The sequence below is a fragment of the Cyrtonyx montezumae genome, unplaced genomic scaffold (genome assembly GCF_038088225.1).
Source record: "Cyrtonyx montezumae isolate F1298 unplaced genomic scaffold, pur_monq_1.0 scaffold_3, whole genome shotgun sequence".
NCBI lineage: Eukaryota > Metazoa > Chordata > Aves > Galliformes > Odontophoridae > Cyrtonyx > Cyrtonyx montezumae.
In genome coordinates, this window is record NW_027072034.1 from 149,126,563 (window position 1) to 149,152,463 (window position 25,901).

At 38.2% G+C, this 25,901-nt stretch overlaps 1 protein-coding gene across 2 annotated transcripts in view; it reads left to right on the forward strand.

The window, feature by feature from the left end:
- Window positions 1–25,901, forward strand: part of RELN (reelin) — a 270,835-nt gene that overhangs the window by 203,238 nt on the left and 41,696 nt on the right. For both annotated transcript variants that reach the window (XM_065743657.1, XM_065743656.1), the window contains exons 25-38: window positions 3,375–3,580; window positions 4,772–4,943; window positions 5,316–5,516; window positions 7,986–8,221; window positions 9,993–10,150; window positions 11,082–11,289; window positions 16,233–16,309; window positions 17,844–18,002; window positions 19,682–19,870; window positions 20,103–20,376; window positions 21,314–21,454; window positions 21,546–21,723; window positions 23,177–23,261; window positions 24,470–24,652. In XM_065743657.1, the coding sequence (XP_065599729.1) occupies window positions 3,375–3,580; window positions 4,772–4,943; window positions 5,316–5,516; window positions 7,986–8,221; window positions 9,993–10,150; window positions 11,082–11,289; window positions 16,233–16,309; window positions 17,844–18,002; window positions 19,682–19,870; window positions 20,103–20,376; window positions 21,314–21,454; window positions 21,546–21,723; window positions 23,177–23,261; window positions 24,470–24,652 (2,467 nt within the window). The remainder of the gene's footprint in view (window positions 1–3,374; window positions 3,581–4,771; window positions 4,944–5,315; window positions 5,517–7,985; window positions 8,222–9,992; window positions 10,151–11,081; window positions 11,290–16,232; window positions 16,310–17,843; window positions 18,003–19,681; window positions 19,871–20,102; window positions 20,377–21,313; window positions 21,455–21,545; window positions 21,724–23,176; window positions 23,262–24,469; window positions 24,653–25,901) is intronic.

The window sequence follows — 25,901 nt, forward strand, 5'->3', positions numbered from 1 at the left end:
AGAATAAGTACAGCATCTCTTTTAAGGGTTTGATCAAACTGTCACTGCTGTCATGAGAACTGGATTAATCCCAGTAGAATAACCCAATGTGCAAAGCTGTGTAATCATGTGTTGTTAACCTCATTACAAAAATCTAACTCATCAAATAATTTTCAGCACATAGTCTCACATCCACCTCCCCTGGAAATGCAGCTCTATGCTAAAAATTTCATAGTAGAACAATCAGTCTAACTAGCTAATTGTGATAATTGGATTTTTTAATATAATTGTCTTATCTACTAGATGTTTTTCCTTCTAGCTCAGTTCCTTATGCCAGGTTTCTCAAACAAGTTTGCTAAATTAGAACTAACCTGTTATGATCTTTCTTCTGATTTCTGCCAAGGAGTGAAAATCTCATTTAGAAATTCTTGGCTTCTTTCTATTGATCTCTAAGGGGTAGGTTATCATTCATTTCTTGAGCAGAAGCAGTCTGTGTACCATCAGCTGAAGGTGGCTTATTTAATTTCTGTTAGGTTTTTTTTCAAGGTGTCTAGTGGTCATGGTGATAAATGTTACAAAAATTATTTTCTTAGTCTCCTGACAGTTCTGTATTATTTTGGGTGCTCTTATTCATGGCTCTATTTCTTTACAGTTGCTCAGCTAGCCACTTTTTATTTGAATGTCTAATGCTTGCTGCCATAATCAATCACTGCAATCAGAATGAATGTGCCTTTGTTCTGCCAACCCTCTATCATTTGTTTCACAATTAACTGTAATCAATTATAGGTGCGTTTGCAATTAGCCCCTGCAGTTTCTTTGAGGTTTTATGTAACTGATGCCCCTTTTCAATTAACCTGGAGTAAGGATGATGTGTAGGTATGAAAAATGTCCTCGGAATAGTTTTACAGACAGATCTCAGACACTCAGATGGGACATATTTGCCCATGGGACAAATGTTGGAACCTTTTGGAAAATTTTGATTTGATTAAAATTATTTTGAATTCCTGTGGGTCTCTGAAAGCAAAAAAGTTGTTAAAGCAAACTACCAAAACATTATCAATGTCGTATCACAGTGCCTTGGGCCAGGATTAGCCATGTTGGCCTGCACAGGAAAACTTAGGGCTGCACTCAAGACTCAGTCCATCTCACAGTCGTGGCACCATCCACGATGGCTTTACTCTGCTGGGAATAAACAAACAACAACAACAACAAAGCAGACAGTATTCAGGATTCAATCAGTATGGCTGTATCCTCAGTAAGTTTTCCAGAAATTAGTCAACCAGTGTGATGTGGCCTATTTGGTAGAGTCTATAAATGAGCTATGGGCCCAGGCTGTAATACCAGTAAAACAAAATATTCTGTGAAATAAGCAATTAGCATTTATTTGTTCTGAGTTTACCCTAAGCTGAGTAGGAATGGGAAATAATTAACAAGTGGAACATAATTTAAATTCATCTATCATCTTATAAGAAATAAAGATTTTTTTAAATCTCAGCTCATAAATCTAATTGCTTATGTCCAAGTAGATCAGGTGCTATTTGTTTATTTCAGATTTGAAATTTGTAGGAGGATCATGGATATATGAGACTGGGAAAAGTATAAATATTAGTTTCAACATAAGCATCATTTTTACAACTTAGTTCAATTTTATCTTTTTAATGCCTTTTTGTGCTTGAAGATGGAGAGGACATGTTAGCAGAGTAAGCTGTGATAGAACAAGGGGAAGTGGCTTCAAACAAAAAGAAGGGGATTTAGACTGAATATAAGGAAAAAGTTATTTATAATAATGGTTGCCCTGAGAGATAGTGGATGCCCCATGCTTGGAGACATTTGAGGTCCAGCTGGATGGGGCACTGAGCACCCTGATCTAGTCATGCCAGGTATCAGCTAGTTTTGATGAATGAAGGAAGATGATCCCTTTACCCCATCTCCAGTTGCATACTGTGCTTCATGGCGACACAACTGGGGCTAGACTGGGACAGGGCTGTGACAAGGCAGGGTGCACGTGGTGTGCTTTTGCAGGGACACTGCTCTTGTACTCTGTCCTGTCTCACCATGGGCAGCATTGTATGTGCCTGTTGCTGTAAAGCCCACAGAATCAGTTTTGAGCAGAGAGTATGGGGTGAAAGGGAGAACTGCAATTACAGGAAAAGATTTTTATACCTTATAGCATCTTTTAGCTGAATATCCTCTGTCTTCTTTTGTCAGTAAGTACAGAGTGACCATGTGAACCAAACTATAGATGCCCAAGAGCTGTTTCCTGCTAAACAGAACTCAAAAGCATCCTTGGAAATGCTACTCGATAAATGATACTATTTTTTCTCTCTGCTTTGCTCACATAAAACTGGAACTAAATCCATAGGTTTTAGTTGAAAAACTAGATTCATAGTCTTACTAGGAGAAGAATGTTGTTTTGTATATGAATAAATCCTACTCACGTGAGGCATGAAGAGAAAATACCCCTCCCTTGTTATTTTTTAGGAGATGAACTACACTGCTGCAAATCCTCCGTGCACTGCTTTTGTAGAGGTAACTGGAAGGAAAACTGTCAAATGGGCTGATGGCAACATGTGGAAAGGCTGTTCTCCATGCAAATAGCACTGGGTTAGCAACCAGAGAAACGAATGCCACAGAGACTATCATGGGACAAAGGACCTAGAGTGCCACTAATACAAAAAGACTTTGAATAGAAAGTGAAGTCACCCATCCATGCCAGCAGAGTGGTCCTTGGACCAAAGGAACAGTAGAGAGAAAATGCTTAAGTGAAACAGATAAAAGTGTATGCTTTTGGAGGTTGTAAGGGTCTTCATGAGACAAGACTAGGTTAGTCAGAGGCTAAAATATATGAGGATATTATAATACACAAGGATCTGATCATAATTGAGTTTGATTATTGGGAAAATGGAAACAAAAAATAAATGATGGTCAGGCTTCTGAGACACTAGCTGTACTTCCCTTCCCTGCAACACAGTAGGCATTATTGATGGTATAATTCCAGGTGATTCAGTAACACTATTCAGTACAAGAGAAATGAAATGTCAGAAATGCCTTTTTATTGCTATATACTTTGCCTCCTGAAGGCACTGGGTACCATGAAGGAGTGTGTGGGAAAAGGAGCGATGAAAAAGTCGTGTTAGAAAGTTGTGTTGTGTGTTGAAATGCTGTGTCTACAATAATAGTAGTGCTTGTGGGAACGCACCAGAGAGTTTAAGACCTAAAGGATGGCCAAGGAGAACCGTAGCCCTAAAAACAAGAAAAGTCATGTTAACACAAAATTCAGTATCCTCTGCATTTCTGTATAATATTCCTCTGTGCTTGACTTCAAAATATGTCAGTTTGGAGTGAAAATGTCATACTTAATATTATTTCTTCCACCTCTTTTCGTTCTATTGCAGGCTGGAAAAAGACAGTTGGTAAGCTGGGATTTGGACACTACCTGGGTGGATTTTGTTCAGTTTTACATCCAGATAGGAGGAGAAAGTTCTTCATGCAATAAACCAGACAGCAGAGAAGAAGGTGTGCTGCTGCAGTACAGCAATAATGGTGGTATCAACTGGCAGCTGCTAGCGGAAATGTATTTCTCCGATTTCAGCAAACCCAGGTAAAATTTTTGTCTAAATTAAATCAATTTTAGCCTCATCTCTTTAGAAGACTGTTTCTTAGTCTTTGTAAGCATGAAGAATCATTTCAAAACATAATGCCTAAAAGGTATCCTTATGTGGAAACTCTTCCAGGTTACCACAGTAAAGCCTTGTCACTATGAAGGAAAAATCTTATTAAAGCAGTCCTTAGAAAACCTGAATATGGATTACCAGTGCAAAATGAAATTGCAGTTGTCTGTATAGCTATTAACATGATTTCTATTACAATAGCTGATTTCTTGCAGTTTATAAGTATGTGAATAATTTTAATCTCACACCTTCTCATTTTGCCTTCAATACACAATATTTTCAGAAGGACTATGTTTAAACTTGGAAAATTCTTTCAAAAAGTAACCTTGGGATTTGGAAGTATAAAGCTGTTTCACTTTACTTTGCTTCTGCTTTTTCGAAGTTACAGGAAGCTTACAACAAATGAGGATAACCCCAGCTATGCACTGAAATCTTCATTGCCTGCCTATCCAATGTGTTATTTTTAGGCAAAACATTTACCCCTCTGGAGTAACTGAGATCAATGGTCCTTATGGAGTATGTTGCTATGTATATCTATTATTTATATCACTGCCCCAAATCTTATTTTCCAGTTCCTTACTTTCTGACACATAAAACTAAGAACCCTCTGAAAAAGAAGATTCTGTGTAGCCCGAAATGATTTATTCACTTCTATCTGCCAAAGAAGCAAGATCTAGCAGGTTCAATGATACAAAGCAACATGATACAAAGAATGAATACAGGAAGGAATGTACACATAAATGCATATATTTAAGTTGTCTGAAATAATACCGAACAGGTAACTGATGTGGTTTTATACCAGTAGGCAGCTCAGCACTTTCCCTCAGTGGGATGGGGGAGAGAACAAGAAAGGTGAAAGTGAGAAAACTCATGGGTTGAGATAAAAACAGTTCAGAAGGTGAGGTAAAAGCTACATGCACAAGCAAGGCAAAAAAAGGAATTCATTCACTTCTTCTCATTGGCAGGCAGATGTTCAGCCATTTCCAGGAAAGCAAGGCCCATCACACTTAACAGTTTATTGGGAAAAGAAATGGCTTTCCTGCCTCTTTTTCATATTCAGCCATTTTTCTCCCATTCTTCTATGATGTTTCCTCAACATTCTGTGGAATTTCTTTTCTCAGGTTTGTCTATCTGGAGCTGCCAGCTGCAGCCAAGACTCCTTGCACCAGGTTTCGGTGGTGGCAGCCTGTGTTTTCAGGAGAGGGGTATGATCAGTGGGCCATCGACGACATTATTGTTTTGTCAGAGAAGCAGAAGCACATAATTCCTGTTGTTAATCCCACATTACCACAGGTAATAAGCAGAAACAGCCTAAGGGCATCACCAAGAAATGAGAGTCATCCTTTCTGCTGGTAGAAATTTCTTTGATTTTCTTTGAAAATATCAGGTTATACTTAAAGAAAAATTTGTAATGTTTGCAGTTGTCTCTCTCTCTCTCTGTACGGTACTAACCTTATCATACTACTATGGGACTCCTAATTTTGCAATAGAGAATGTATGCATCCCTTCAAAAAGTTGAAACAGATTTTGAAAGTTACAATTTTGAGGCAGTTACAGAACATGTAAATGGCAAAATTGGAAAACTGATAATTTTGGAAAACTTCTGAAATCACACTGCAAGGAGATAGTACTTCTTTGTGTTGCATTTCTCTTCACTTCTAACAGAACTTCTATGAAAAGCCAGCATTCGATTACCCTATGAACCAGCTGAGTGTGTGGTTAATACTGGCAAATGAAGGAATGACCAAAAATGAAAGTTTCTGCTCTGCCACCCCCTCTGCCATGCTTTTTGGTAAATCAGATGGAGACCGATTTGCAGTGACCAGAGATTTAACTCTGAAGCCTGGATATGTTCTGCAGTTCAAGGTATTCCTTAAATATAAGTTCCTCCAGGTCACAGTGTATCAGTGAAACTCATCTTATTCAGAACTTGCAAGATGCCATTGGGCCACCATAGAAAACAAGGTAATAAATTATAATGCTGTTTTAAAAGATGTGTGGCACACAGGTATGAATTCATACAGTATAAAATATGATGCTGCCTTGTAAAAGCCAAAACCTTGGTGCAGGAGAGCTTTTTCCCTGTCTGGAGAAACTATAAAGGCTTATTATTCTTTAACAAATTTCACAAGCAGGTTTAAGTGACTGTCATTATATTTGAGTCAGCAGTAGGAAATGCTAGGAAGTGCCATGCAAGGGATAAAGGCTTTATCCCATCTGGGGCTCCATGACTACAAAAGCTCCAATGTGGTTTGCGTACATCTTTTGTATATTAAGCTATTTAAGGATTTACAAGCTTTTATGCACTCCAGTTGTTTGGTGTTTTTTTTTCCAAATAATTTACTTTTATTTTGTCAAGGAATACAGGCTTCAATTAGCATTCTTATTTATAGGGCTTGCAAGAAATTTAGTGCTCTGAAAATATATCAGAATGTGGGCTCAAAATAACGTGTATTTGCTTTCACAAGCTCTTGTTTCCAAACTCTGATCAAAATTTTATTGAGTTTATAGTGAAATCCCATTGGTGAATTCTGGAGGTTGGTTGAAATGCAATTTTAATGAACTCACACAAATACATGGTCTTTACATAATTGGCGGATACAGACACTGAATAATTTACAAGTAGAATTATTAAAGAGATCTGATGTTTACAGGCAGCTTTTCAAATATAATTCCCACACTTCTGTAAATAGGAAAGTTAGTTAGAGGTAATAGGATTTGTAAAAAAAATCTCATTTCATCTAAAAGTTATGCTAATGAAATGCTTTACAAACTGAGGGACTGCAGTACAATTTCTGGATGAGTATATTGTTCACAGTTTTATACTTTAAGCTGTCTAAAACCCAAAATACTGCCAAATATAAATACTACTTAGCCTGGAAAAGATGTTTTTTTGCCTCTTGACCATTTCCCACTACTTCAGTGAGTAAGTCTTCATTCTCCATTTTTTATGATCAACAACAATTCAAAAATTGTTTCCCCTAAAAAAGCACAGCTTGAAAAGATTTCATACACCTTCCATCACTGAAACATAATGTAAATATACAAAACATCACCATTGTGTTTCAGAAAACAGGGAGTTCTTCCATTACTTAAGACCTTAATTTCTACTCCTCTCTTTTTCGGAAAGCACAGAGATGTGTAGTCCTATTTGCATGCTTTAATTTTAAACATATGGTTAAATGTTTCCTGAGTTTGTGAAATTTCCATTTTAAATAGATGCTTGGAATAATTTTGCATTGATAAACTCAGAGACAGTTTGTCAAAAAGTGTTTCATTTTACTTGAATAATTTTGTTATACGTTCTACTTCTATAGCTCATGTAGAATTTCTGCAGTAAAACAAAGAAAACTAATATTTTACAGAAAACTTAAAATGAGAAGTTGATTTTTGTGTTAGTTATGATCTCATTTCACATTCTTATATTTCTGCTGCATCCAATCTTGCTCTTTTCTGGGGTCAGAACCACAGTGCCAACTCACAAACGTTATTCTGCAAAGCCAATGACTCAGCTGTGGTCAGGAGTTGCAGCCCGAGGCGAGGGATGCCTTGTAGTCAGACTAATCCTGTGTGTACATCAGGGTGCTCTGCAATGGGCTGTATCTCTGTAACTCCCTTAAAGGAGGTTGTAGTGAGGTGGGGATTGGCCTTTTCTCCCAGGTAACTAGTGGTAGAACAGGAGGTGATAGCTTTAACTCGTGCCAGGGGAGATTCAGGTTGGATGTTAGGAAAAATTTCTGCTCAGAAAGAGTGGTGAGGCACTGGAGCAGGCAGCCCAGGAAGGTGGTGGATTCACCATCCCTGGAGGTGTTCAAGAAACATGGAGATGTGTAACTGAGGGACATGGTTTACTGGGCATGGTGGGGATGGGTTGATGGCTGGACTGTATGGTCTCAGTTGTCTTTCCAACCTTAATGATTTTATGATCCTATGATTCAGAGGACACAGCTGTTCTCTATCTTCCTGGGCACACAGGTGCCTGTGCAGAGTTTGTTCTTTGTAGCCTGCTACTGAGCAGGACCTTTGAGAAGTGTGTTCTTTGCACGTTTTACAAAACCCATCCACTTAAATGAAGGGACAGTGGTAATTTTTAGAGATAAATTTCATACATGTGTGGGACTCAGACTCTAAGCATCAGTTACAGTTTGCCAGCAGGGAGCAAAGGAAATGTTCAGATCTAAGCCTTCCAAGCTGAAAAATCAAAGGTAGCAACCAATAGCAATTGATAACCAATAATAACAAATTATAATAATAATCAATTGCAGATAATGACTGCAAATATAGAACAGGGTTGTTTTTTCCATCTCATATCTGATACTTTGCTTTTTTTTACAGCTGAATATTGGCTGCACTAACCAGTACAGCAGCTCTGCTCCCGTTCTGCTTCAGTACTCACATGATGCTGGGCTCTTTTGGTCACTTGTGAAGGAAGGCTGCTATCCTGCATCTCCAGGCACCAGAGGATGTGAGGGAAGCTCCCGTGAGCTGAGTGAGCCAACTGTGTATCACACAGGGGATTTTGAGGACTGGACAAGAATTACAATTGTTGTCCCAAGATCGCTTGCAGCCAGGTACTGTACACTGTAAGCCTGTGATGCCAATGGTGAATGAGCTGCCTGCTCTTTGAGACTATGTTAGGAAAAAGTTGCAAGCTGTGAATAAAATCAGCATTAGAAATCTGCAGGTCTGGTAAAAATATATTGTGCTCTCCAAAACAGGGAGAAGCTTTCCATTCTATAGGTGTCTGAACCATATATACAAAAAAAGAGACTACAACGTATTTGTTTCGCTTCAGTCTCTTCATCATAGTGCTGTCTTTCTTTAGGCTTATCAATTAGGTCAGAGGCACCAGCAAGAGAGTGATAAGTCACTTGAATCAAATAAGCCATTTCAACAGGATTAATTTTACAGTCCATACTGGGCAAAGAGCCTCTAGAAGGTTTGATTTGCTGTCTGCACCACTTGCCATCAGGAGCAGCCATCCCCCTGAGCCTGCTGGCTCCTGTCAATCTCTCTATCTGGGCAGCAGTTCACATATTGCTCTAAGATATCAGTCCATCCTTCTGACACAGTCTCCTCATCTCCAGATCCCAGCACAGCGTTTCAGGATGTAGCATATTGCACAGCAGAGGAGCTGGTGCCTTTGCTGCAAGGAGCTGAAATAGCAGCATGTACCATAACAAGTTTGTCTTTTCTCCAGTAATTAGCCAATAAAAGCAAGTGCCAAATTGTACAGATCTGACACCAGCTGATTTGATTTCCCCAAAACAAGCAGTGCAGAATCAATAGCAGCAATCTGCTTGGCATTATGTTTAGTAACGTGATCAGGAATAAGAAGCTTATGGTAATGTATTAAAAATGTAAGTATTGGGAGCATGATTGAGGTGCCCAGCATGATGAAAACTGAATTCATTATGGCTTTCTTTGGAAATAATGGTTATCTTGAGAGCATCCCATTTTATCTGTTGTCACAAAACTCTAGCACACTGATCACCTTACCTACCAAATCCCAGTGACATGTTTTTTGTTTTTTGTCTTTTTTTTTTTTTTAAGGAGATAGTTATATTATACATTAAGCAAAGTAGCAAAGAGGATCCTTACCAGTGGGTAATCCACTGGATTGACGATTCGACTATAAGTTAAAAGCTTAAAATTAAAAATCAAAATATTTTTTCTTTAATAAATTCCCTGTACAGTGGGTCAACTGGAGTAACTGTGCAGGCTCACTGAAGTCTCTGGAGCAGTTTCAATTGAAGAAGTTAAAGATTAGATCACTAGTTTTTAGGAATTTCATGCTGCCATCTTTGTATTTCTGTCTACATATTCTGTGGGACGTTTTATGTGACATTTCTGTAGATGGTGTATGACTTTTCCTGTATCTAGTTTATTGAATGTTTTTTTACTCCAAATCATAGTACCCTGTGAGCTGCATCACTGTCATTATTGAGATGTTTTTGTAAGTACTGTAAGAAATGTATTTCTGGAATTTTAAAATCTAATTAGCAGTTTGAATGGAGTACTGAAAGGCATCTTTAGATCACATCTAATCTTTCACTCTTCTGATAAAACCATGTAATCTGTTCTTTGCATCATACTGGTGGACATAGACCAGAGAACAGAGGAAGTCAAAATACATTAAAAAAAAAAAAGTGAAAAAATACTCATAAGTGAATTCACATGAGCTACAGGACATCAGAAATATTTTCCAGCCATCCACCTGCATCTTATTTGCAAATTTAGGAAAAAAACCTCTTTTTTTCTCTTAAAGAAAGAGCACAGAAGGTATAGAGTAGGTTTGAAAGCTGGGAATAGTAAAACCATGTCATTATTCTTCTTTTGCAGTAAGACTCGATTCCGCTGGATCCAGGAGAGCAGCTCCCACAAGAGTGTGCCTCCTTTTGGTTTGGATGGTGTTTACATTTCTGAGCCTTGCCCCAGTTACTGCAATGGTCATGGGGACTGTGTCTCAGGGGTCTGTTTTTGTGACTTGGGCTACACAGGTAAGACGTTTTTTTAGACAGAACAATGGTAAAATCAGTGGTAAACACTGGCTGTGTTGCTGTTGTAAATCTAGCATCTTGTTTTTCTTCTCCGGTATTCTGGAAAAATACATGTTGACATAAATTTCATGAGCTGCCAGCAAGAATATCTTCTTCCTGCTAAATAAAATTTAGCACAGGAGTCCAGTACAGATAGAGAAGCTGAAGACGGGATACATCAGTGATATTTCTGGCAACCACAATCTATGAACATAGCCATCTGCATGAATGGAAAGGCACTAGCAATAGAAGAGAAAACAAAATAAAATATTTTAAACTAAAAAGTCTGTTTAAAAACCTTTGGACCATCTTCAAATGAATTGCTTCTGTTACTGAGTCCCCTGGCCATCAGATGGCATAGGACCAGGAAGAAACATATGTTCTGACAGGCCCTTCTGTGAAAAATTCTGCTCACTTGTGGTTTCTGGGGCTTTTCTGCTGGAAAAATAAAGGGAAAAAAAAGCACAAAAAACACATACTAGGTTAAAAAAAAACAAAGAAAAAAAAAAAGATTTTCAAACTGCACTCTTTTTGACCCTCTATACCAACAAAGCAGTAAACTAACATCTTCTGTTCAATTTATTTATAAAGGACTAAAAGGCTATTTTTCTGTTTAGATAAAATGTCTTATATAGATAAGGCATGTATTTTTCAACCAGTGAAATAAGCCATCTAAGAGTTTCAAGGATGAGGATTTATTCTGACTACAAAAAAATATAGAGGGCTTGAAAAGGTACATTCCTATCTTCATGACATTTTCTCAAAAATAAAAGCAGAGTACTTTCTCTTGTGTGGGTGCTGTAGAACTGTTTGCCAGTTTTCTGTATCTGACCTTTACTCTCTTCAGCACAGTTTCAACAAAGCCTCTCCCATATATTTTTTTTTCTTGAAGCATCACATGGAACCTGTGTATCTAATGTGCCTAACCACAGTGAGATGTTCGACAGGTTTGAGAGGAAGCTAAGCCCTCTCTGGTACAAGATAACAGGAGGTCAGGTTGGAACAGGCTGTGGCGTGCTCAGTGATGGAAAATCTTTGTACTTCAATGGACCTGGCAAAAGGGAGGCAAGAACTCTTCCACTGGACACCACAAACATCAGGTCAGTCATCAATGCTCCTTCTCATGTTTGTGTATCTCTGCTATTACAGGCATAGGTAATAGAGTGTGAAATGTTTTTCCAGCAATCACAACCCATGCAAGAGATCTTAGACTGAGAAGTTCATTTTTGTTCATTCTGGCCTAGTACTTACTTTTCTGGAAAGGGATAACTTAGGTTAGAAACGGAATGCAATAGCAGCACAGGAAACTGTCTTTCTGGGAAAAAGGCTTTGTAGTATGTTCTAGATGACCAAGCCGAAGATGTGGTCTTGAGTCTGCATGAAACCTGAGAAGCCTGCCAAGAGCTGGACAGAAAAATTCCCTTTCCTCTGACTGTGTTGAATTGCAGCATGCCCATAGCGTAACAAATGAGCTGTTGCTTGCTTGCCGGATGTTGTGAATTAGTCCACTTGTAAGAAGTGTTAAAAAAAAAAACTGGAATATGAATTGTTTCTGTGCAGTCAGGAGGCTGACAGGCTTTCACCTCTCTCTATGCTATCACTGAATTCTGCTCCACTGGTAGTAATTATCCTCTCTCTCTCAAATTGTCTAATTGATTCATGTAATTAGAATAAACTAAGGATAATTATTTCTAACCATTATTTATCCTGGAGTTTGCTGCTGCTTTGTCCAGTCTCATGAGGGATCATGTGTCTCAAACCTTGCCCACCCCACAATTATATCCATTAGTTTAATAAAACATATGTCTCCTGTCAAATCCTGCTCCAAGAGCAAGTAGTGCAGTGATTTTGTGGCATTATTTAATTTGTGGAAACATTCAGCAGTGAGTGGCCACAAATTAGTCTTCCCCACTTCAGCTCAGCCAGGCAGTGCTTCTTAGGGCAGGATGGGTGCTGTGGCTCTCAGGGCATCCTTGGCTGCTCTCCAGCACTACATTACACAGCAGCTGCTGCTTTTCCTCTACATCCTGCCTGACTGACAAATTCTCCTCTGACAAATACTCAATTCTTTTATATAACAATGAAAATTGCTTAATAATCAATTTGTTGTTTGACAAATACACTTTTGACAAATATATCTTTCCACTTAAACTCTGAAAAGATCTGAACACATTTTCCGTTCCATTTTTAAATCTCATATTATTAATATTGCAAAGTATAATTTATGAAGTAAATACGCCATCAAGAAGCCTATGTTCAAATGATGGTTTGGGATTATTCCTTCTTTCCTGGAGAAATCTTTTTATAAAGAAAAGTATTTTCTTTAGCTTTCAGATCACTTTGAAACCACTTTCAGTGCCAGATATTTATATTCATAGACTTGCATTTTCATAGAGTTTGAACCACTTACAACACCAGCAGAAGTTGTAAAATACTGAATGAAGCTGCTTCTGGCCTTTTTTCAGTCTATTTTCATTTTGCACAAGAACATCTAGGGTCATCTAGGGTCTCAAAACTGCCCTAAGGACCTAAATGGCCAGAGGGACACCTCCTGGTACAAGAAACCAGGATCTCCCTTCTGAGAGCATGCTCAATGGGTGAGCTTCTCTCGTGCTCAGGCTGATCATTTTAGCAAAATAAACCAACACTGATCTTTTTAATAAGTATCGCAGCAAGTACGCAAATTTCCTCCAGCAATTAAAATTTGAGGATGCATCCCTGAGCTGTTTGCTAGAGAGAAAAATTAACTCAAGCACAAATGGGACAAATGTGGTTTTCTCAGTTTTTTCTGTTTTCTTGAGCGCAAGTGCTCAAGAGAAGGATCCACCTCATGTGGTTCATCCACAGCATAGGTACTTTAGATTACTGCAATTACCCCATACTTAAATATGCTCAAAAGAGATAAATAACTTCTTCAAAAGAGCAATGCAGTTAATCCTAAAACAGCATCTTTGCAAAGGCTGCTGCTTTGTCTTCTGGAAGTGTGTATTTTTCATTACTTAAAAGGGAGGCTGGGGTGTTAATGTGAATGTAAGACATCGATACACAGCCCTTAGACACCTTGCTAAGAAAAGATGAATCCCACTTTAATGTCTGAGGCTGTCTGTAGCATTAACTGGATAATTTCTCCTAGAAGCAAGAGCAGACTTAAGTTTGTGAGAGCGTGAGGGGTTAACTGAAAAACCCATATCCTAAAGAAAATCATACTCAAGACTAGAGCTAAAATTAATGTCACTTGAAAGAGGAGATTAGAGTGAACTATTTTTTCCCTTTTTGGTTTTTCTTTTCTTGCATTCAGTAATGCTTTGCATAGAATCAGGTCACTTTATTAGCGGCCTTCTTAAGTCCATGCTCAGTTATCTTTCATTTGAGAGCAGGTTTTTTGGTTAGGAGTGGTTTGGTTACTGAGTAAACAGGAGGAAAATGTGACATACTATAAGATAACGTGGATTGAAGATTTGCGAATAGGAGTGCTGAAACTCCTTCAGTAGATTTTTAAGCTTCTTATTTTTTGAGTTAGTAATGTTTTCTCAGACCTTGTTTCATAAAATGAGGCATGGAATAGCAAACCAAAATTGAAAAATATTGCAAGATGTTAAAGTTTTATTTTCATTCTGAATTCCTACAGACCTACCTATGTGTGTTCTGTTTCATTCCATTTTAGTTACAGCTTTTTATAAGATTATGATAATTTTTATGTAAATAACATAAATAATTCTAGTCCATTTTTGTAGGAAATACAAAGGCCTTTTCCTTCTCACCCTTATCTTCCTAGTGGAGCAGAGAAAATCAGGGTACAGTGCTCCAGGTTCAATCTGCTCCAGGGGAGTCGGGGTTTGTCAGCCCTTGGTGGTGCTGCTAAAGGATCAGACTAGCAGAGCAATGCTAAACTCAGGTTTAATGCTAAGAACTTGTAATACTAAAGCCTGCTCCCCAAAACTAATGATTGTTGACATGCACTCCTTGCATACACTGTGCCATCATGTTCTGAAGCCTTATCTGTTGTATCATCTTATTTCTTATGTAATCGATTACACTTCTTACAACAAACATGATGTCTCCTAGTGCTAAGAGAAAAGTGTCAAAATTCTTTCTGCCCTGAACATTTTCTGCTCCAAGCTTCAGAAACCCACTGGAGGCTCTTCTTCCTTCCCCTTTGCATGGCCCAGTGCATCAAAGGCACAATTTCACCAGCACTGTTTCCTTCCTCTTGACTGACAATAATGACCTGGATGCATTTTGGTTAGTGATGCCTCCCATTTTGGTGGCCTCTCCCTCTTCACTATCTGTTCTTTGAGAGCATCACACACAGTACCGACCTAGCAGATAGATAAAAACTATGTAATATATATTTTTCTAAGCAGTGGCATCTGGCTTGTTAGCTGATTTGGCTTCCATCTGCATTATAGACTCTTGCTAATGACTATGCAACCATTTCAGAGAGTTGTTTTGGGTCAAAATCATCCAGATCAGATGAGTCGATTCACTCTTCTGCAGAAGGAAGAGGTGGTTTGTTTTTGGTTTTGGTTTTGTTGATTTTTTTTTTTTTTTGCCTTTTGTTATGTTTACATTTGGCAGTCCTAAAAAAGAATTGAAAAAAATGTCAGTTCTGAGACTGCATTCTAGTATTTTATTGCCTGAACACTGTCTCAGACAGTAAAGCTGCAGAAAAGACCAGGACACTAGCTAAGCAGTGTAATACTGTGAACTATTCTGTTCCTGAGATATGGGGTTTTATTAAAAATGAGACTGATGAGTAAATTCTGGCTTGTTTAGTCCCTATGGATATACAGAACATCTCACATAAGAAATGTCAGTTTCAGTAACAAAATTGCAGTGTGGTTGTCTTTAGAAAAGGGTTATAACACTGTGTATGTAGTGGTGAGTGATAGAAGTTGGAATCACAGATGACCGATGAAGAAAAGAAGTAGGTGAAATGGTGGTGGCTTTCTCAGTCATCTCAGTGTTCTTTACGTTAGTTATGACCAGATAAGACTCAGATGAACATCAGAGAAATGTAATGAAATTGGATGAGTGACCAACAGGACATTAATTAAAATAAATTGATGTAATAAGCAAAATAAATTGAGCTAATAAGCAAAACTGTGCACATCTAAGAGAAAAATGTAGACTACTCTGACACCACAGAGTCACAATTAAAAATAGCAATTCAACAAGTGTAGCAAGGTATCAATGCAGACTGTGACAAAATTGACAAGATTTTGGAGCACAAGGATGAGTAAATCATTGTTTTCAGGGGTGTTCCAGGTTTGTCCAAAGTTCTGTCATTCAAACCAGAGACACTATCTCAAAGGATTTTGCAGCTTTAGAAGGATTATAGAAAATAGCATTGGGAAAAAACAGGGGCATGGAAAAATTTTGTGCTGATGGAAGCGTTGCCAGGTTTACCATCGAAGGATGAGGAAGAAGTAAGAGAGTGATAAAGTAAATAACTAGAAGAAAGATACAAAAACAGATGAGAAATACTTTTTTCCCCTCGTAACATATGAAACAGAGAGTATTCAAATAAAATAAACACGTATAATTCATAATCCAAGAGATTACTTCACAAAAAGTCCCATGAACACTTCTCACTTAATTTTTTTTTCATGAAGAATTTAACAGTCAAAAAGAGACTGGTGATACAGTGAGAATATAATAATTCTATTTAATACTGTCTTTTAGGACTTAAACCACTTTCTAGTTAGAAGGGATCAAGGTAAGATCTCATGTAAATTGCAGATTTGGCTTCTTCAGCATTTTTGCATCTTCATGTGAAAGAAGGAACTGTTAAAACATCGTGTTCAGTTCAACAATATATTTATTAGGCACTGGGTCAATAAACCTCATCACCTTCTTCTATTTTGGGTCCTCCGCTGTTTACTATGGCAGTGCTTGATTTTAGTGGGAACACTGCCCGATCAATAATCCTGGACTAATTACCTAATTGAAAATGCCACCTGAGTTAAGGAGAGTTATTCTGACTGATTTTGTTCTCTCAGTTGATAATTACATTTCTCTTCTACCCTCATGTTTTTAACAGGCTAGTTCAATTTTATGTTCAAATTGGAAGCAAGGCTACTGGCAATTCCTGCAACAGACCAAGATCCAGGAATGAAGGTAAAGCCTCTTTTCCTTATAGTAAACTTTTTGTATCTGGAGTCTTCTATAGTGATTTTACATTTTACTGTCTTTACAAAATCAAATAATTGTTTCATTTGATTAGCTCATCACTTTTAATAAACAGTAAGTCAACTTTGAATTTAAAAACGTAACAATAATAATTTACTTTTAACCTACATTTGCATTTATTTTCAACATATCTAATGCTGCTCTATCAGTAGCTATAGCTTTGTTGGATCTCTGTTGGTTTAAGAAAGATTGACAAGAATAGGTGTAATCGCTTTTATTAAACTGTTTGATAATGTTGGAAAACAGGTAAATTCACAAGTACACAAGTCTTCAGGTAAGAAAGAAGTATGTATGAAATGAAGTATGTATGAAGAAATGTATGAAGAAATGAAGTATGTATGAAGAAAGTAAGTATGAAATGTATTCGTTGTGGGGAATGAATACATTTCAATTTCAATATAAATTTTGCAGCTTCAGTTTCTGACGTGAAGAGCTGTATGCCTGATTTTTTTTTTCATCTTTTCATCTCCATTAGAGGGTCTGATAAAAATCGCTTTTCAAACCATTCTCATGCATAATTTACCTGAAATTCAAAATTATAAGTCTGAAGCTTGAAATTTTAGTATTAAGAAGTTGATCTCTCCCAGCTGCATCCTCTTATTTTTACCCACAAACAGAATTGCTGTGATGAGGCAGGACTGGTATCTAGATTTGGGAAGGATCAGCAGATTTTTGGGAGTAGTAAAGGGGTCTAGTTGCATGAAGAAAGATCAGCAGTTAGTAGATATGTCACCTTGTTTTCCTCCATTTAACAACAATGGGCTGTTTCTTGGTGCATAACATTTATACTGATACTGATTCAGATGTCATCGTTCTCCTCTAATTTGCACTGATATATAAGACACAAGAAAATCAGCTATTTTAAAGTACTAGAGAGTTTCAAGAGGAGAAATATTCATAAGAAGTGCTTATTTCTTGCATTATCCCCTGCAGTGAGCTCATAAATGACTTCAAAATTCTGCTACGTGCTAGTATTTACTATGCTTTGTGTAAGATAGGAAGACTGTCTTATATTATCTAAATATTAAGACAAATCACTCTTAAAGATGCTTTGAGCATTGTGTGCTACCCCTTAATGGGAGCCCGGCTATCAGAATTACAACTTAGTGCCCTGCACATGCAGTAGAAATTCTCCATAAGAAATAAATACTGATTATATTAAGGAAGTCTCATTATTCCTATGGTTTCTGTGGTACAACGATTAGTTTCACTGAGGTTGTAGCCCCTTCACTAAGTTAGAGATTTTATCCTTTACAAGCAAGATAATATGTGTCAGATGATGAGTCCATGTCACCTTTGCAACAGGACTTTTTGTCCACAAAATGTTCCTGGACCAGAAAAGGTATAGTCACATCAGTGTTGTACATTGGATGAGGACTGGCAACCTTGAATATAAACTGAGGAGCTGCTCCTCTTTCTTCCACACAGCCTGACTAACTGCCTTGCTTAATGTTATCTATAGGTCTCGTTGTTCAGTACACAAATGACAATGGGATCACCTGGCATTTACTGCGAGAACTGGACTTCATGTCATACTTGGAGCCCCAGGTTGTTTCGATAGACTTACCACGGGATGCCAAAACCTCTGCCACAGCTTTCAGATGGTGGCAGCCACAACACGGTATGCAACACTGTCCTAAAAATTCATGAAGTGCCTTTACCAACCCAGAACCATCAGTGCTTCTCAGTACAAGCCTGTTCTGCAGAAACCTCTGGTTACAAAAAATACGTTGAGGTGAACAATTGGGATGCTGTAAATGTGTATTTAGATACTCCTTAGTCATGCTGCACACATGATTTTCCTTTATACCACCTACGAGTGTTATAGAAGAGTAGACAGCTTAAGACAAACTTGTCTAAAAGTCAAATTTAAACCAAAGATGCTGAGAGAGAATAGAGAAGACAGGAAAGGAAAAGATCATGCAGAATAGCTTCAATAAGTTGAGAGAACTTATGTGAGTATAAAGTGACCAGGCATGTAAAATGGACTACACATTTTATCTCACTTTTTATCTAATTTGGGAGAAGCGTAAGCTGACCTTGAACCTGCCTGCATGGTTGCTCCCATCTCCCTGTAATAACATCTGCACACCCCCAGACTCCTCCTGTCAACCTCTGTACCTTCAAAGCCCACTCAGGTATTTCCTGCATACTTAGATGAAGGTAGTGCCATGGTGCTGACTGGTATCTACAGCTGCTGCCTTGAACTGAAGCACATTATTACAATTGAAAGTGTCCGTATTAAATTTTTCACCTCTGTGCAAGGCAGGAGCTCTGGATCCCTGCAGTTGTTACTCAGACATACAGCAAAGTACATTTTAGCAGCAGTTCCCTAGGGGGAGAGAAGAACACATCTTACATTCATATAATTATGGTACAGAGCTTCTTGGCTATCATCATTTTGATGTCTGGATTTATTCATACATTTTTGTACAATATATGTACTGGAGTCGATTGTCCTCACTAGACATGTAGACATCTAGGTGACATTTTTCTCTGCTAAGAGTTGTCACAGTGAAACTGCCAGCAGTCCTCTGGATTTCAGTAAGACAAAGAGAATTTGTGACTTGGGGCTGAAATACAGCCTTCCATACCAGTGAATATAGGTGACAACCACTCCTCATTTCGGATGTTAACTTCTTTGTAGGTTGTTCTTTATCTGCCATAAAGTCAGTGCAGAGTGGTCATAATAGTCATTAAGTATATTCCTCACAGTGACAAGACAAAAGCCCTGGCACATCACTGTGAGCTCACAAGTTAACAACAAGCTCTTTCCTTCTTCTTCTGTAAGGGCACAATTGTGATTGTGCAGAAAAATGACACTTTCAGCTTGCTGGTAGGAAGGTGAATTGAGATGAAGGACTGGAGAAATATGCTGAAGATGCTGCAGGCCAGAGAGAGGCTTCCAGGAAGGAGGAGGTGAACAGCATTTCTTTGACTGTCCTCTATATCAAGAGCCTTAATGTTTTCCTTTGTGCACAGTCCTCTTCCAGTCAAAAGGTATTTGCAGAGATAGTCAGAGGCCTTTCTGATTTAGCTGTGAGGAATGGCAGGAAAGCTGCGAGAGTCTAAGGCCTCATGGAGTACCTCATTCAGCCACTGGGAAAGTGTATGAGGATGAAGGCATTGAAGCAGAAATATAAACATACTTCAGGCTCCAGGTTTCTCCTTAAGAAATGTTATAAATGTTTAACAGTGGTCAGACCACATGGCTGACCACAGCTCACTAGGTCAATGCAGGATGTGGGCTTAAAAAATAAAACTATGACTCCACTAACTCACCCATTCTGCTTTTTATAGGAAAACATTCAGCTCAGTGGGCTTTGGATGATGTGCTTATAGGGATGAATGACAGTTCTCAAACTGGCTTCCAGGATAAATTTGATGGAACTGTGGATTTACAAGCAAGTTGGTACAGAATACAAGGAGGTCAGGTAGACATCGACTGCCTATCTATGGATACAGCTCTCATGTTCAGTGAAAACATTGGTATGTGTCACCAAACATTGATAAATTTGTTTGTGCTTATTTTATAAATTATGTATGGGTCGAATTTTTACAAGATGGGAGGTGTAGAGAAATTGTAGTATATAGTAATCTGCAGGGAAGGGAAGATGAAAAGAAGAAGGTGAAAAAGCAGATAAAAAATATGAATGAAAGTACTTGAACCATATGTATAAGGCATACAATTTTATATTTTTTTGGTTCTCTATTTTGTTAGAAAAACCTCGTTATGCAGAGACTTGGGACTTTCATGTGTCAGCCTCTACTTTCCTGCAGTTTGAGCTGAGCATGGGATGCAGCAAGCCATACAGCAATTCTCATAGCATTCACCTGCAGTATTCTTTGAACAATGGGAGAGACTGGCACTTGGTGACAGAAGAGTGTGTGCCTCCAACAATTGGCTGTCAGCAGTACACTGAGAGCTCCATCTACACTTCAGAAAGGTTCCAAAATTGGAAGAGAATTACAGTCTACCTTCCACCCGTAACCAAGTGAGTGCTCTTCTGGCAATTTGGCACGGATACAGAGTTTGCTGATCTAATTTGAACAAACATCCTCCATTCTGGGAATTTTCTGCATGTCTTTTGAATTATTAAATCTGTGTTGTCACGCCATCAGAATTTTAAATTTAGCTTCGGAATATTTCATCAGATGTAAGTGAACTGCAGGAACTTAAGTAATAAATTTGGATGAGTGAATCTGTGAGTCTTGCCCATATGCTATGGCAACAAGAACGCTAAACCAGGCCTTTATAACATCTATCCAATATGAAAGAAGAATTAATGCATCTATCAATATCTATCCAATATCAATCAACATCTATCCAATATGAAAGAAGAATTAAATGCATCCTCTCACATAAAGCTATTTTCTGTTATTGCACATAAGCAATAGGGTTTATTTGTCATTCAAAATCTAGGCACATTAATCACAGCATTCAGCAAGTCAAAATGAGCGTTACTGGATTTCCCACCTTCACACTTTTGACTAGAATTTGAGTTCAGCCTGCTTACTGGTGATAGCACATCATCATAAATGAACATGGCAGATATGCTGGCATCCATCTTTCTGAATAAAAACATACTCTGTTCAGAAATAACAGATGACAGTAATCTTCCTTACCATTAGTCTGTAGATATCTATAATTCTTGATAGCTTCCTTCACAACATTGTGAATTCCATTACCTAGAAAATAAGAAGATAAAAATGGACTCACAGTGGAAAAACTGGGACTAGGATTCACATCTTGGTTTCTAATCCCATAGTTCATTGAAACTTCAAATTTCAGATAGACTATAAATCTCCATATGAAAAGTGTTGTGCTTATTAAAATGATTTTATTCTCCTGAAATCTACAGTTCTGTATTATTTAGCACTTTGTGGAACAACATTTTGAAGCCTGAAATGCATTCACTCTGTTGTTTCTAGCTCTCCCAGAACACGGTTCAGATGGATTCAATACAACTATGCTTCTGGTGTTGATTCCTGGGCTATTGATAATGTGGTGTTGGCTACAGGATGCCCTTGGATGTGCTCAGGTCATGGCATCTGTGATGCAGGTCATTGTGTGTAAGTAGTGACTTGCTCTACATGCTTGATATAAAGATGTGTATCACCTAGGCCAGATGGATAATACCTTTTCCTCCAAATTTGTTGCTAGGTGTGACAGAGGCTTTGGTGGTCCGTACTGTGTCCCTGTCATTCCTCTGCCGTCTGTCCTGAAGGATGATTTCAATGGTAACTTGCATCCAGACCTTTGGCCTGAGGTCTACGGTGCTGAGAGGGGAAACCTGAATGGTGACACAATCAAGTCTGGAACAGCTCTCATTTTTAAAGGGGTCAGATATTCATTACATTGAAAAAAAAAAAAAGAATAAAAACAAATAGAGTTAATTTTTTTGTTGTTTCTGACAGAAGTTTATTTAATAGTCTTTAGGGTAGAATTTGACATTCATTTTTCTCATGCTTTTCTGCTCCAAATATGCACAATGTTTGTCCAGGTTGTTTTTATGAACAAATTTTTTTGCTTTTATTTTGACTATTACTTTTATAGTGTAAATTCCTTCTTACCTTCCAAAGGAAGAGAACTAAACTGTGCAGTTGAGTTTCTTGAGGCCAAGTGAGGGATTTGGAAATACAGTACACATTACAATCAGTAATGTCTCTGTCTTGAAATTCTTGTACTGTCTTTTGAATAGTTTGAATGACATTAATCACTGTAGTCTATGTAGTCTATGTTTGTGTAGTTAGAGTATGTTTTACTTCATTGTATTTTTGCGAAGTTTTCTTTACAGTTTTTGTTGTTGTTGTTGTTGTTTTAACTAAAGGTCTAAAAAATCAGGAAATACTGTGTTTTCTGAAATTGTCGGTTCTCTAAGAAACCAGATAAATATCTGTATCCTCGAAAGACTTTGGTTTAGACAAGTTCACAAATTTTAAGCTCATACACGAGTTTTTTCATTTGACATGGTAGATTTAGGTGCCCCTGAAAAGCAGAGTTTAACAACTTCAAGTGTAGAAATTATTTTCTTTTTAAAAATGCAAAGCCTAGACTCTTGTTCAACCTCTTTAGATAATCTAAATCACAAATAGAGGACCTGAATTGTCTAAAACCTGTATGGGTTGTTCCCTGGGGGAAGGGGTCTGAGAAAGAGGGAAGCTCTGTGAGGTGGAGTTTGCTAGATCTCTGCAGAACAGGGATCAGGTCTCTCTCCAGGATCCATAAAACATTGAGCTTGTCAGTAGAGATGGACAGGACATTAGGGATCACTATGATAGTTTCCAACTGCTTCCTTTCTTTAGTAAGGGGAAAAAAAAACACTCTTCCTAGGTCAAGAGCTTATCTGTACACAGATATTTTCTGAGGTACAGAAAAGAAGTCTCCTCCTAGAGAGAATAATTCCTCCTTGAATAGAATGCTTGGTTGCTGTATAGTTTGCTGAAAGAATGTGTGTATGAGCTTGGACACAGTGTCTCAGTAAATCAGCCACAGCACTTCCAGATCAAAAGACGTCCTGGTGGTTAAGAGAATGAGCTGAATGAGCTGTACCTGTCTGTACCTGAGTGCATAGCTGTACCTCTGGTGGTTGCACATGCCTTCTAGCACCTGCCATTACTATGGATCACTTTGCCAAGGCTATCACTGTCACAATTTTTAGCCTGAGAGAAAATGAGGGACAGCTATTTCTTTCACTGACACATCAGTAACAGACAGTATCCAAACAGTAGTAAGCTGCAGAGAATCTTTGATAATGGAAACTGCAATTCACGCTATACATTCTGTATTTTCAGGAGGGACTGAGAATGTTGGTTTCAAGAGATCTAGACTGCACTAATACTGTGTACATCCAGTTTTCATTTAAGTTTATAGCCAAAGGTAAGATCGCTGTTGATTCACTGTTTCCACTGTTGATTTGCTACTGATGCTGATGATAGTATCTGGTACCCAGGAACAACAAGCAAGTAAACATTGAATTGCCAAAAAAGATCTGTGGCATAGGAGTTGTTTTGTTCTAATCTAAAAAATTATCATACTGAAATATCTTCTCATCTAAGTAAATAAACAGTGTCTGTAATTTTAACAAACAGCAGTGTATATTTACTCCCAAGTTCTTTAGCAGACTGGCAAGCACAGGAAAGCATAGGGATACGCATATGTTTAATACACATATAACCTCTAAAGACTGCTAAAATTGTTATAATGTTATATGTTCTCACTCTATAATAGATGTCTGAGTAAGCTCGTTATATTTATACTTGAATAAATGTTTTTGAACTAGTGCTTAATAAAAACAGGCAAATGGACAGGTATACTCCTCATTGGATAAAGAACTGGCTGGAGGGCTAGGGGGTGGTGGTGACTGAAGCTAGATCCAGCTGGGGAGCAGTCACAAGTGGTATTCCCCAGGGGTTGATATCATGGCCTGTCCTCTTCAATATCTTTATTTATGACCTGGACACCTGGACGAGGGGACTGAGTGCACCCTCAGTAAGTTTGCAGATGACACCAAGCTGAGAGGAAGTGCTGATCTGCCTGAGGATAGGAAGGTCCTACAGAGAGATCTGGACAGGCTGAATCACTGAGCTGAGTCCAGTGGGATGAATTTCAACAAGACTAAAGTGCTGGGTCCTGTACTTCGGCCACAATAACCCAGGCAGTGCTACAGGCTTGGGGCAGAGTGGCTGGAAGACTGTGTAGAGGAAAAGGACATGGGGGTATTGGTCAGTGCTTGGCTGAACAAGAGCCAGCAGTGTGCCCAGGTGGCCAAGAAGGAGAGTGGCATCCTGGCTTGTATCAGCAATAGTGTTGCCAGCAGGAGCAGGGAAGTCATTGTCTCCCTGTACTCAGCAATGGTGTGGCCGCACCTCAAGTACTGTGTTCAGTTTTGGACCCCTCGCTACTAAAAAGGCATCAAGGCCCTGGGATGTGTCCAGAGAGGGGCAATGAAGCTGGTGAGGTGTTTGGGGAAATATTGGTGGTAGGTTGTCAGTCGGGCTGGATCGTCTTGGAGGTCTTTTCCAACCTTAGTGATTCTGGGTTTCTATGATTCCAATGAACATAAATTTTTATCCTCCTCATTTCAGGTACCCCTGAGCGGTCGCATTCTATTCTACTTCAGTATTCTGTCAATGGTGGCATCACTTGGCATCTGATAGATGAGTTTTACTTCACACAAACTACAGAAGTCCTCTTTATCAATGTTCCTCTGCCTTACACAGCTCAAAGCAATGCAACACGTTTCAGACTCTGGCAGCCTTATAACAATGGTAAGGAAGCAGTACCTGTGGGGCTGCAGATCCACTTGCAAACTGAGTGTCTGTAAGACGCTGGATTTTTGGACTCAACAAGAAGAGATTCTCAAGTCTTGTTTTCCTGTATTTCAAGTCCTTCAATTAAAATTGTCAAAAGATTATATTTACAGTTCTTGTAAAGCTTCTGAATGTTTTAATGTTGAAGTACCTTAACCTAATACCTTTGATGGTGTGCACCTGTGGTCCCGGAGGGCTTGGGAAATCAAGCAACAGCAATAAAGTTCACACATGTTCTTCTCATTATTTTTAATGCACCTAATTTTCATTTACACTGAGGCCCCATTACAGTGCTCAAATTATAAAACATGTCCCGAGTGTAAACAGGAATTGGGCCTATCTTGCTTGGAATTAACTAGGCATTAAAAACACATTTAGAAAGAGAATGTACTGAGCAGTTAATCTTCGGATTAAATTGTAAAGAACTGTAGAAAAACCACAAGAGGAACACAGCTTATTGCTTCTGATTAGAGGACATGTGCCAGCTGAAGAAAACTCTCTTCTGCTCTCAGTTTCTCTGTGTATCTCTTAGCAGGAGCTGGCCTTAAGGAATGTTAAGATTTCCAGCAAGCATTCAGACCTGGTGGTAGAGAAATTATTTATGCCACTCAGGCAAATGCCTATTGCATCTCTAACAAAAAAGCAATTTCAAATGTAGACCTAAGAATACAGTTCATGTTTCCAATGGATCTTACCTAAAACATTTAACTAGACTTTTCTTGTAAAAATCATCTTTAAATAGGAATTTCATTTAAAATAAGTCCTTTAGCTTTCTCTGAGCAACACAACAATTTCTAGACAGATTGAATAAATAAATAAATAAACAGTTCCACAAAAGATCTGACAATCTAATAATTCTACTCCAGTTTGAAAGCACCAGTTCTGCAACACATTCAAATTCATGATCCATTTGAAAAAAGGTCACTCAGAGTTTTCTTCTTTCTCAAAGAACTCTTGGCTGATAAACATAGGCTTATTTAGATGATTTTTACTCAAGATGACACTGATGCTATAGTTTCAAAGCAAATGTGATTTCAACAGAAGATCTTCACTCAACATAGGTTTTTCAGTCTTCAGTTTGCTGAGACTTCTATCAGTTTTAGAGGAATAAATGTTAATTTGGTAGAGCAGTATGGGCACTATAGAAAGATCTTCTGTGAAGTCTCTCCTTTATCACCCTTTTTTCATGTCATCCATAAATAAAGGT